This window comes from Drosophila suzukii, chromosome 2L (genome assembly GCF_043229965.1).
Source record: "Drosophila suzukii chromosome 2L, CBGP_Dsuzu_IsoJpt1.0, whole genome shotgun sequence".
In the NCBI taxonomy this organism is placed as follows: domain Eukaryota; kingdom Metazoa; phylum Arthropoda; class Insecta; order Diptera; family Drosophilidae; genus Drosophila; species Drosophila suzukii.
In genome coordinates, this window is record NC_092080.1 from 22,653,454 (window position 1) to 22,666,065 (window position 12,612).

Consider the following 12,612-nt stretch of genomic DNA (forward strand, 5'->3'; position numbering starts at 1 on the left):
CAAATGTAACTCACTGATGGTGCCATGAAATTGGAATTAAATCGAAATGGCCAGAAGCCCCAAACACGAACCCTCCCATTCTAGTCCGATTGACTTATATAAGCTTTCTTTATTATGAGTCGATTGTTTTCGGCTAATGGCATTACAATATTATAGACCTGCCACGGGCCACTATAAAAATAAAACAATAATATGCATGGTAAAGTTGCTATTCTATAAATCCTTTATGTATCCATGGTAATGCGATTGCCAGTTAATTAGCTGCAAACACGTAATGAGTTATTAAAAGCAACATTGGCCTATAGGTATAGTGATGGGTTTTCCTAAATCGAACTTCTCCCAAAGTCTCCATAAGCAGAACTAGTTTGTTTTGCAAAAAACTGAAATATGTTGGTTATGAAAGTTCAACGAAATTGTTTTATATTTGGCTACCGGACCTATTTGGATAATTAATAAAAATAAATTAATTTTTTTCCTTGTTTGTTTATTTTAATTACATTTAAAGGTAAACCTGGCCAAAAAAGTTTAACTTCGTCCAGCAATTAGCGTTGCGAGGGAACACAAAAAACAAGCTGAAAACCGGGCAAAAGCCACTGCTAATGAATAATCCGCACTGCCCTCAATCCCAACTTTTCTCATTACTCAAATCTATATGTACGTATATATCTGCATAAAATTCCCTACACATGGAAAATAACTAAATACCTTCAAAGTGAACAAAATGGTTTGTCTAAAAGCAAGGAAAAGGGGCGTGGCATCCAGGAGGGCGTGCATTTTTTTAAACTGTTTGGCCAGATTCATTTGCATCTCCCAGTGGGCGTGGCCCAAAAGTCAAACGCCAAAGAGTTGCCTTTGAAAAAGAAACAAATTTGCGCTTCCATTTTAATTTTGCCTGGTTTCCACCCAGTGACGCCGGTAAATCCTTTAAAAGTGCCAAGAAACTCTTGCAAACAAGCTGGGGTTCTGTCTCTAAAGGCAGCTTCTGCACTTAATGGTCGCAAAAGTGCGATAAAGTGGGGAAAACGAATACCAAGGTTGGGTGGGTCGAAAACTGAAATAAAAAATGGACGGTTTGAGGTTCCCATTTTCCTAGGACTATGATTTTAGGCGATGAAAGTTTTTAAAGAACCCTCTTCAAAAGAGAAAGTAAAGGTCTATTAAGAACCTGTCGTATACGGAATTCAATTTCATATTATATTTATGTCTTTTAATATGCTCCAACAAACATTTTTCAATTAAGTTGTGTATCCGCTTTAAATAGAACACTTTTGTTTTAATAGACTGGGGTGGAAAAACTAATTTGCTAGAAAAAATACATTAATAATAAATTTTCTTGATTTTTCAAAACACTTTTTGTAGCCATAAGACCATAAAATACTTTGCCAAGAGCGGCGACTGCACTTCAGCCGTGGCGGTGCAGAACTTTAAGGACCATCAAGTAGAGTCATAATGTTTTATAACCACACACTCGCAAACCATCAAATGCACAATTAACCACAATTTTGTTGCTGTAATTTTATAGCACTTGTTCGACATTTAATTACGCTAATTTATATGCAAGCTGCAATTGACACGGCGACAGGGACGATGGCGACACCGAAGCTGTCGTCTAACGAATCCCTTTCATCCTTTTATGTTTTAATCTGGATGTGTCGCCCTTTGGTGGCTCGTTCTTTATATTGGTAGACTGTTTAACTGTTTAAGCTTTCGGATTTTTTTTGGCAGAAGAGTGGAAATTGATACTATATTTGCACAGAGTTGAAAACGTTCTTAAAAATAAAACGACCTTTTTGAAGTTGATAACATTTTCATTTTGCTCGAATCAAGTAGACACATTGTGTATTAATAAAATGTTACATAAACTCAATTTAAATATTTTTTCTTTCCATTTCGATTTCATTTTGAGAGCATTGATACCAAAACGTACTTACGCAGCTTTTAAGAACGAATGTTCTCATTTCAAGAAAGAATATACTGGAAGATTTCACCCTGGTTGGAAGATGATTAATATGCATTCGTAGGTCTTCCTTTGAGGAGGAAGATACATGGTTATCTTTAAGAGGGAGAATAGTCCTTTTAGAAATAGTAGTTTTAATATATTAAAAATATTTCATGAAGTTTGCGAGAGATTTGCACTCCTCTTCCTTGAAGCTAGAGAGTGGAATTGAAATAGTTTTGTGTTCCGTGAAAGGAGAATTTTTCAGAAGCATTTTCAGTATTTCTACGTCCCATTACCCTGCTTTGGTGGCTCCTGCTTCTTTTGCCCTCGAAAAGTATACTATATACAATATTCATGCCGTAAGGGCAATGCAATGTCAAAAGCTCCTTCCGCCCAGCGCCTCCGGCTTCCTGGGTAAAGACATCAAACGCAGCTGCTCCTGAATTCTCCGCTATTTCAGCTGCCCGTACTAAGTCTTTTTTAGTGGAACCTCCGCTTTTTCGCATTCCTTCCGCCAGCTTCACGTTGGGTTCTCCAGCGCATTTTCCACATGACATGGCGTTTAAAAGGGCCAAGCTGGAAAAAAGGAAAAAAATTACAACAAAGAGCGAGTAAAACGAGCAGAGACAAAATTTGTCAACATGTTTATAAGTTTATTTCTTGTTGGCCCTCTTTCTTCTGGCACTTCTGTTGCTGTTTCTTACATTAATATTGGTCATTTGACTCTTGGACTTTCTGTTTCTGTTGTCAATTGTGCTGGTTTTTCTTCAATTGCCGTAGCTTGGTAGTGTTATTATGGGTTATTTTCTTGTGTTAATGGTTTCACTGTGAAGTCGCATCTTCTTGTTTTTATAGACCTTCATAAGTTCCACGCGAAATACCTTGGACTAGTATTTCAGCGCGGAAAAAAGAAGTGGCTTTATAAAAACTGTATCTTGCAGAACGGAAAGAAATGGTTTGTTTTTAGAGTTTGCTTTGAAGGACAATAAAGTTTTCATTTTGTATCTCCTTACAAATTGTATATAATTAGCTACACGTTACTGTTAAAATCTCTTAAGTTATTTAATTTAAATTCTTAATTTGAATTTATATTTAGGAATTTTCGTTCCTTTCTTGGGCATCGTTTCCATTAAAGGTGAAGGGTAGCAGAACATATTTCCACCACTTTTGTTTCTGAATATATTTAATAGATATTCTTAATTTAAATTTATATTTGGGAATTTTCGCGCCATTTCTTGGGCATCGTTTAAAGGTGAAGGGTAGCAGAACATATTTCCACCACTTTTATTCCTGAAGATACACTTGGTGCATCTGTTTCTTATGACGCCATTAGTGCCAGTGGCAATGTGGCTCTCCAGCTGTTACCACCGCTATCTCACTTGATGTCATTGCAGTTTCAACGACACTTTCTGTCGCCTTTCGACTTCACTGCCTTAAAGGGCATGGGAAAAACACTTGCACCTGTCCAAAGTTGCAGACATGAAAGTAAACTTTTATTTATGGAAATGGGTTAAATTACTTCCTCGTTTGAGGGAAAAGGCAAACAAGCTTTGAGCTATTTAGCAGTCGCCGCTCCTTTGCTCCTCGGCCAGTGGCTTTATTTGGGGACCCATGGATGCTGCCATTCATCGCATAAACCATATCTATGCCTTCTGGGACCCTTTCATAAGCACGTTTTTATCTGCTTTACACATTTGTGCGTCTCTCGAAATGGGAACAGAGCTTGGGGGAGGGTCAAGCGAGGGTCGGTGTCGGTCCTTCAAGCCCCATTTAGGGTTCGCCGGCAAAGGATCCTTTCATTCAGTCCACTCGCTCCCCCAGCAATTGTGCGTTTTAGCCGCATTCTGCTGATTTTGTCAGTTTTCTCTGTCATTGATTTTCGATCATAATAATTTCATGTGCTTTATGTGCCGGAAAGTGCCCGCTAAAAAGGACGACAACCATCTGCCAATCCATTGCAATGCATTTATCCTGCTCATATGCGATGATTTCAGCTCTGCAATGATTTCATTTTTATGATTCTTTGTTTGCCCCCATTTTTCCACTTCCCGTCTATTCCCAGGGCAATTCCTTAGCGTATTGTGTGTTTTCTTTTTATGACTTTATAATGGGACTATTATGTATCTTTCCACATATGGGTGGTGCTGATTTGGAAAAGGCAATTTTGTTAAGAGCCCAAGATGTCCGACGGGCATCGACAAAAGAGTAGAGAGTGGTAGAGAGTGGTAGAGAGTGGTAGAGTAAAAATAGAATTGACAACAATTGTATACAAATTTGAAAGATCAAAGATGTACAGAGGTTGTACAAGAATTTTAACACAATTACCTCATTTTATTTATATAATTTATTTTGAAATGAACATTTTAAATAAAATATTTAAAGAACAGAAGGGCTTATCTTATTTGATTTACGAGTCCGAATATATACAAAAGCCAAATACATTTTTAAAAGACCCCCGTCAAAACTGTGTACTGATAAACCTTATCTTCGAACCAATTTCCACAACCTAATTTGTGGGCCCACCGAAGGGAAAGTTGATCCATGTCGAATCAAATGTTCAATCGAGTCCAGGGCATTATGCAAAACGCATGACAGCTTAAGGAAACCCAGGAACAACAACTGAAACAGCCGACTGACAACTTCACTTATTCCAGCTGGGTTGTGACGTTCTGACCGCAGGCAGTTGGCAAATGAAGGCAAGCCCATGGAATGGAAAGTCGGCAAGAAAAGCCAGTGAAAAGGCGTTGAATCGTTTCATTTCCTTCAACGTCTGTCGACACTCGGACCGAAAAAAGTGGGCTGGTCGAAAAAAGTAAACCGCAGGCAAATCAAAGGCAGAAGGAAACCTCATTAAATTAATGCAAGCCTCAGGAGTTTTTCTCCGCCCAAAAATACCCCCGCCTGCGACCTTGGCCAATTCATGGGAAAAGCTTGTTTGGCGGTTAGTGGAAAATTGTCCCAAAGATTTGAAACGCTTGATAGGCGTGGCCGAAATGATTGGCAGGACCCCTTAGGGACCAGAGTCAGCATAAGCCAGAGGCTTAGTTTTGATAATATGGGGAACCTGAAAACATTTGGTTAGCCTATATACATTGCTTGCAACGGAGAAACAGATATTCATTTCAGATGGGTAGCCTTTTCAACTTAATTTCTGATAATTTTGCAGGCTAATAGGCACATATACCAATCAAAAATAGTTAAATCGCTCCTATACATTTTCAAATATTTGTTAAATTTTATTATGAGTTATAATAATTATTTAAATCCTCCAGGAATAAATAAGAGTAAAAATACTAACATCAAAGATTTTTGTTGCCATCAAAATATCTTTCCTAGAAATTTACCAAAACGTTATGTTAAAATTAAAATGTTATATTTATCAAAAAACAACCAAAGCCAGTTATTTAATATTTATGTTATCAACACACTTGTATTTTATGAAACCGGTCGTTTTCAAAGAATAACCTTTACGTACAAACTTAAAAAAAGTCAGTGTGTAATCTGAAAAATGTTTTTGGAAACCACAACAAATGCGACAAGTCGAAGGGCAAAAACTCATATTAAAACTTTTAAAGCGCACATGTCCTTTCAAAGTGCATGTGTGTTCAGTGAACACTGTTCACACTGGCTAACATAATTGTGTGACTTTAAAAAAGTTTGTATTATAATATTTATTTAAATTATATAACATAAAAAACGAAGGTTTTCATAAATTGTTGTTAATTTTGTTATGAAAGGGTTCAAAGTATTTTGTTTTCAAGAAACTCCATATGGTTTATAAGTTTACTCCGTACAAGTAGTGAGTTTATGCCCAAGTAATCCTTTTTAAGAATTGTTTCAACAATCTCACTTTAAACCAGAGTTGTGCTGTCGAGTGCCTTTTTATTCATATATATCATATGCCCGGCACAGATTTAGAGGGACTTTCATTTTTTGTCCCCGTTCATGTTTATTTTAGCCCGCAAATAAAAAGGATAAACAACAACTGGCAGCCATGTTCAACAGCATTTCCGCTTACAAGTCTCTTTTTTTCGGTTTGAGTTGACTCGTATGTGTGTAGCGGTGGGGTGTGGTCGTTATGAACCCTTTTGCAGCATTTGGCTACGGGATCCTGGTGCCAAAGCCAGTCAAAAGCTATCCACTCAATCCTTTGCATATTGCTCATATTTCTTCGGCATCGCTGCCTGTCTGGAGCTCTTGGCCATGTGTGTGTTCTTTTGCCTGGGTCGCTGCTTAGTCATGCTTATAAAACGCGAAAAACGCGACCAGCGATGAAGACGGGGGAATTTCCCAACTGTAAACAATAAATATAAACATGGGGCGCTGTGGGTGGAATCATAATATTCCCATCCCACCATCATCATCGTCATAATCCACATGCTGTCGTCAGTCAAGTTCAAATGGCTGGCAAATTTTTTTATAAACATTTACCATATACCAACAAATGGCTAATGCTTAGAGGGTTGGGGGCTAAGAGGTGGTTACAGCTTTAGAAAGTGGATACGATGTGATGGAAGGGGTTCTCGAGCAAACAAGGGTGCAGTTTTCCCTAATGAAAGATATCTTTTGAAATTGAAAACTTTTACCCACTGCAAATATTTTATTTTATTCAAGCTCATCGAAAAGTTCATCAAAATTCGATTATACTATCAATAATTCTAAGCTCCTTGTCCGAATTGAATGCCATTTTGTTTTAAATAATAAAAAGTCAATTCAATCAATTGTTTTTCCCAACCAATGTCTTTAAATGTTTATTTTTCGAATAGATGTTGATAAAAAGCGATGACAATAAGTGTCAAGAGTGATGACACTTGTCAATTTACTCAATCCAAGACCTATTATCCGTCGACAGTTTCACTTTCGCTCTCAGCACATGAAAAAATTATTTAGCTGGGACATAAATAAATTGTTGAAATATTTATTTATGGCCTGGACAAGTGTAAACAAAGCCAAAGGCAACTCGAGAAAGTCAGCAACTGGAGAAAGAGATGACAGGAAAGTAAGTGCATGGACGGATAGCGATTTGCTTACCTGAAACACCCACAGCTTGGGTCTGCATGAATCCAACTCGTAAATAAATACCAAAGACATAAATAAAATAAAAAGGAGTGGGCGGAAAACACTTCCAGAACCGACCCATTTCCACCTCGACAAAGTGAAAGCGAGCGAAATGTAAATATCAAATAAAACGCGTAGAAACCTGGGGAAATGCTACACATCTTTTGCATTTGAGTTAAGAGGCATGGAAGTAAGTTTCGGACTTAAGATTCAGACCACTTCTGTCTGCACATGTTCGAATCGAAGGGGGGTTGTCATAAAAATGGCGTTTCCGCCCTAAAAGAGGTAACTCCCCCACATCCTTCAATATCAACGCCACTCTCTTCGCCTTATTTGCAGTGCTTTCAAACGCAGAAAAATGGCTGCCATTTGTAAGAAAGTATAATAATGGCCTGGCTAAAAAAATATATGTGTAAGTGCGGCTTTAAAGTCCCTCTCGATTGAAGTTTTTTCTGCGTCTAACTTATGCGTTATGGTTGAAATAATATTAGAAAAGTGTTTAAGTTCAACGATATTTTTATAGCCGTTACTCGTAGTGTGAAATGGTTTACTAGATTTAGTTATGACCGCTGTGATCTCTGAAACTATTGAAGCTACAAAGTTGGGATTAATCATGCAGATTCTAGAGATTCCACTCACACTTTAACGCCAAAATAAGTGTTAGAAATGAAAAGTTCTGAAATTTTTCGTATTCATTAAAAACAACAATTTCATAGTTTCATTTCTAAAATCAAATTTTTAAATAACCCACAATTGTTACATTTAATATTTATATTTAAATAATAAGAAAAAATATTTTCATTTCATGTAGTACGTTTTGAATCATTGTAGTTAAACATTTTAAACCTTTTAGATACCAATATGCGTTCGCATAGGGTTGTGGGATAAAATTGCCGTTAAAAACCATCATTGTCCGCCACTAATTCGCGTTCTGTGTCCTTTCCTTGCAGTTGCAAATGCGAAAACAACAATGAGATGCTGGCACAATGCGGTGAGGCGCAAGAAGAAGAAGCTCTCGCCGGCGACGGGGGCGGGGAAAGGATCTGGTGGGGCGGGAGGCGTGGCAGGTCCTCCAAATGGAGATGGCATCTGCCAGAGGCAGCAACAAGTGGCCAGCGACACTTGGCTAACAACGCGGTCGGTCCCCCTTTTGTGGCTGCACTTGTTGCTGTTGGTCGCATTTGCAAAACATGCGGCAGCAGCAACAACTGCCACAAATCCCGAGGCCACCACAACAACATTAAACAACTATACGGCGACGACAACACTATCCGCATCCACATCCACGGCAACCACTTCATCGGCATCAGCAGCCGGGGATAAGTTCTCTGGCAACTGGGCCATCCTGGAGGATTCATTTAAGAACATCGTGCGGATCGGAGATGGCAACACGGTCACGCGGGTGAGTTTGAATGATGAATCCAATACTTTATTAGAAGTCGCATCATATTTTCTTCTACACTGCAACCTAAAATGGTTTTAAAAGTCCAGAATGTTAATTTATTTTAAGAAACAATAGCAAGACTATATAATTTAACTTTCGGTACATTTTTTAGACAAATCTAGCGAATGTTCGGTTTCTGTGATATACATATGTATGAATTTAATGGCATAATATGGTTTAAGCTGCAAGGGTACATATATCAACTTTGGATTGCCGAAGGTAGCTTCCTTTTTTGTTTTTAGGGGTAACATTGGCTTTTTGGCCCAAAAGCAAAAACATATTTATAATTTTTTTAAATAGTTCGAATCATATTTTACGTTTACGTAACTTGGTACATTTTAGGTACATGTTTGCTTAGCTACATAAAAACAACATTTTAATTATATCAAAAAATCTCCTTCTAAGACCATTTTTGGAACAGTCGAAAAAATAGTGCCCATCCGGTGGATATGATAATTGGTGACAGGATCATCAGAAAATGTTGAACTTTAACGAAGGAATTGGGAAAAAATGAAAGTCCTTTTTTTGGGGAAGATTTAACAAAAAAACATAAAAAATAATATTTTTGAGTTTTTTAATTTTAATAATTAGAAAAAAGTAATATAATTAAGATTCTTCGATCAAGCAGTAGCTTTTGCGATACTGAATATGTGACAAAAACCAAGTCGTGGTTTCGAAAAAACGCCATTGAAATAGACTGACGTAGCTAAGCAACCTACAAAACGTAAAAAACCTACAAAACATAAATTTGAAATTTGACAAATTTTTAAAAGTTTTAGAAATTAACAAATTTTGTCATTGAAAAAAAAAGCAATTTAATTTTATTTTTACTTTTTATTGAATTTAATGTAATGATCTATATTTTAGTTTCATTACTTTTTTAATATAATGTAATCTTTAAATCTATTCCTTAAACGGTCTGTGTAAATTGAATCAGCACAACGTGTGTGAACTATAGTATAATTATTATGTGTAAAAGATGTAGATTTTCAAAATTACTTTCCACCATTTACACACATAGAAAAGTGTATTCACAGATGGCAGGCACTCTGTGTTGCCTAGTGCTAACCCCATTTAAGCTGCAATTACACAGGAGTGCAATTGAAGTAATGAGGATAAGTGTTGCCGAAGAGCGGGGTGCTTTAAGCCAATCGCAGCTTTGAAGGTGCGTTCTGGGCCTCATGGCTCTTGGCTGAATTTAATTGAATTGCGATTGCAGACGCGAGGTCACTTGTAATTCTCCATTCCATTTCAAAATTATCAAAGTGGCTATTTAGTGTGCACTTAATAACTCTCAATGAGGAACGATAAGAGCTGTCAAATACAGTCCGCTGAGTAAAGTATCACAGGGATAGAATTACGAATTCAATTTAATAAAACTCGACTACTATATTATATAGCTGCCATTGGAAGGACAGGAATATTAATGTGAAAATGACACAAAAACCATTAGCCGGAAAAACATATACGCTAATATATTAAATATCAAATAGTTCTGTATACCCAAACACATTGCTCCCATAGAAACTACAAGGGTATATAAATTTCGGATTGCCGGAGTTAGATTTCTTTCTTGTTTTATTTGTTAGCACATTGAAATAATTTAATGAAAAACAATCATTTATTTTCGGAAGTGAACTTAAATGTCTTGAAATTAAAACCACACCATAAACATATAATTCCTTATATTTTATATGAAAATAAACAGTTTTAGTACCCATTAAAATGTGCCATATATTTCCACAAAATATTTCTTTTTTTTCCTGTATTTTAGTTAAATGCCACACTTTCGTAAACAAGTTTCGCGTATTTTGCTGGGGTTTATGTGCACATTATGAGCCCAGTTAATTAGGTTAAATGGTTAGGAGTTGAGCCGAACAAATTCTGGTGTAGATATTTTGAGTAGGAAAGTTCTTTGGGGAAAACTTTATTACTTCCGAATTTGCTCTTCATATCTTCTGACCAAAACTTTATTGTCGTGGCTTGTCAACCAAAGACAAAACACTTGCTTAACAATACATACTTCAACTTAAAATTCTGCCTAAACTTTTCAATGCAACTTCTTTCTCTGGTTTTTAACAAATAGATGTCAAAACAAAGCAAACTTTTTGGGTGCCTAGAACCTAAAGTTAAAGAATAAAAAGAAAAGCCAATAACGTAATTTTCCACTCAAACGATAAAAGGGTCTACAAAAATGACGATATTATGGCCCAACCATGAATTTTTGTTTGACCTAAAATGTATATTTAATGCGTTTGTCAGCGGCAGAGGCCAACGAAAAAAACAAAGACTTGAATAGACCGCAAAAAATGATTTGGGTAGCCGCAGTATATGATTATGCACTGGAAAAACAACGTTTAGGCTTTTGATTTTGACAGCTTAATGTCTTTTATTAAGTGAGTCCAGTCTACACAAATATAATTTTTGTTTTCGATCACAATTTCTATAATTAAATTGATTTTTTTGACCGTGCATTCTTAGGCTCTTCCCTCTCCATTTTAAACCTACTCAGAAAATAATAATAATGGCCGATTCCCAAACCATTAACAGACGGCCATCGAACAATCACTGGTAACGATACACGACATCGCCACAGAGAATTTGGGGACATTGTGCATCTCGACCCTGTACCGACCCCTACAAGTGCCCATCAACTCGGAACGATATGAGAGCTCCAGACAGAAAGCCGATTTGGCCGCCTCGATACTCCAGGAAGTTGGCATCATTCGGCACGGCGGTGAGTTTGAACAGAATATAATTCCACCTACCTAACTGCCAGCGTATACCCATATTTTTTATCCCACCATCGATTATTGATTTTGTTTTTGTTTGCGTGTGGGCGGTGTTTGGACTGTTATCGCAGCCGAATGACATTTTCCTGCTGGGAAAATTCATATAGGAAAGTCAATACGTGAGTCTCACATGCGGAACCGATTAAAATATAGTATGTGTGCGTGGGCTTAACCGTATCGACATGGTTTCAGTTCCACAACTTTTTTAAATGGCCGCCATTTAAAGTAACTTTTTTGGCAACTGTGGGAATTCCTCACTCAAGCTGTCTATGGGATTTTTATATTGCTTGCTGAATGTGCTGAAGTTTTTTGTGGCACACTTTGTATGGATAAGTTCTTTATCCGATGGTAAATTTCATTAAATATTGTAAGAATGAAAGAAAGGGTAATTGGTTACTACAGAATGCAGATTTAATATTATTAAAGTTCCTTGGGAAGGGGAAGAATGGAAAAAAGGTTTCGCCTTGAACGCGGAATTTTCATGCCAATTAATTGAAAGGAAAAATGTACAAGTCTTTCCTTCAATAAATATTTAAATTTTAAATATATCATGACTTATTTCACTAAAAAACGATTCATTTTAAGTGAAACCTTTACAAAAAGACTCCGAATTGCAGGAATTTAAATTGTATACATTTTTTTGGTGCTCCCCATTCTAACACAATCCTTATATCCCTTAAGTGGAAATCTGATTCCCTTTTGCTGTGTAAAGATTTCGTTTAGCCCTGGAACCTTGTAAAATGCTGTGTATATTCGTACTTATTGCCATACAAGTCCTTGCTTAATTTCACGAAATCTGTTCCTTTTGGACCCTCCTTTCTCCACCGCCCCCCGTTTGATCTCGTCGACGATGTTCCAGTAAAAGCTTCGTGGGTAAATCACAGTTGAGAACAAGAACGAATGCGACGGATGACACAACGCACAATGTGAACTTTAAATTAAATCTACAGCAACAACCGTAACATTGGGACTAACAACGGCAAAGGACACTGCATGTGAACTGAGTGGGTGGTGGGCGTACGATATAGAGGGTAGAGGGTATAAAAAGGACGAAACGTCGGCATTGCTTGATGCGCCACAAGTGCGTCGTTGGTTGTCAACCCCAATGCTGTCGCACGGCTGTCAGGACAAGACTTTCATTCTGATCCCAGTTGCCAGTCACCCGACAGCAGCCTTGACAATGCCCAACAAAGTGATGAACTGAGAGAAATTATACATATAAATCTGAGTTTAAAATGTGTTTGCTTCTTATTTAGGTGTATATTAATAAAGGATATTGAAGAAACTAGCCCAGATTTAGTTTCCTTATTTTCGAACGCAGCGCTAGTTTGTTACGCGAACATGCCACGCCCACTCGGACGCCCACAAACCGTCCTAAA

The 12,612-nt window shown here is 37.2% G+C and overlaps 1 protein-coding gene across 2 annotated transcripts in view; it reads left to right on the forward strand.

Moving 5' to 3' along the window:
* The window catches only part of LOC108019874 (probable G-protein coupled receptor CG31760), a 38,202-nt gene that overhangs the window by 4,583 nt on the left and 21,007 nt on the right, over positions 1-12,612 (forward strand). For both annotated transcript variants that reach the window (XM_036815752.3, XM_036815757.3), the window contains exons 3-4: positions 7,948-8,399; positions 10,992-11,178. In XM_036815752.3, coding sequence (XP_036671647.2) covers positions 7,968-8,399; positions 10,992-11,178 — 619 coding nt within the window. In that variant the 5' untranslated portion in view covers positions 7,948-7,967. The remainder of the gene's footprint in view (positions 1-7,947; positions 8,400-10,991; positions 11,179-12,612) is intronic.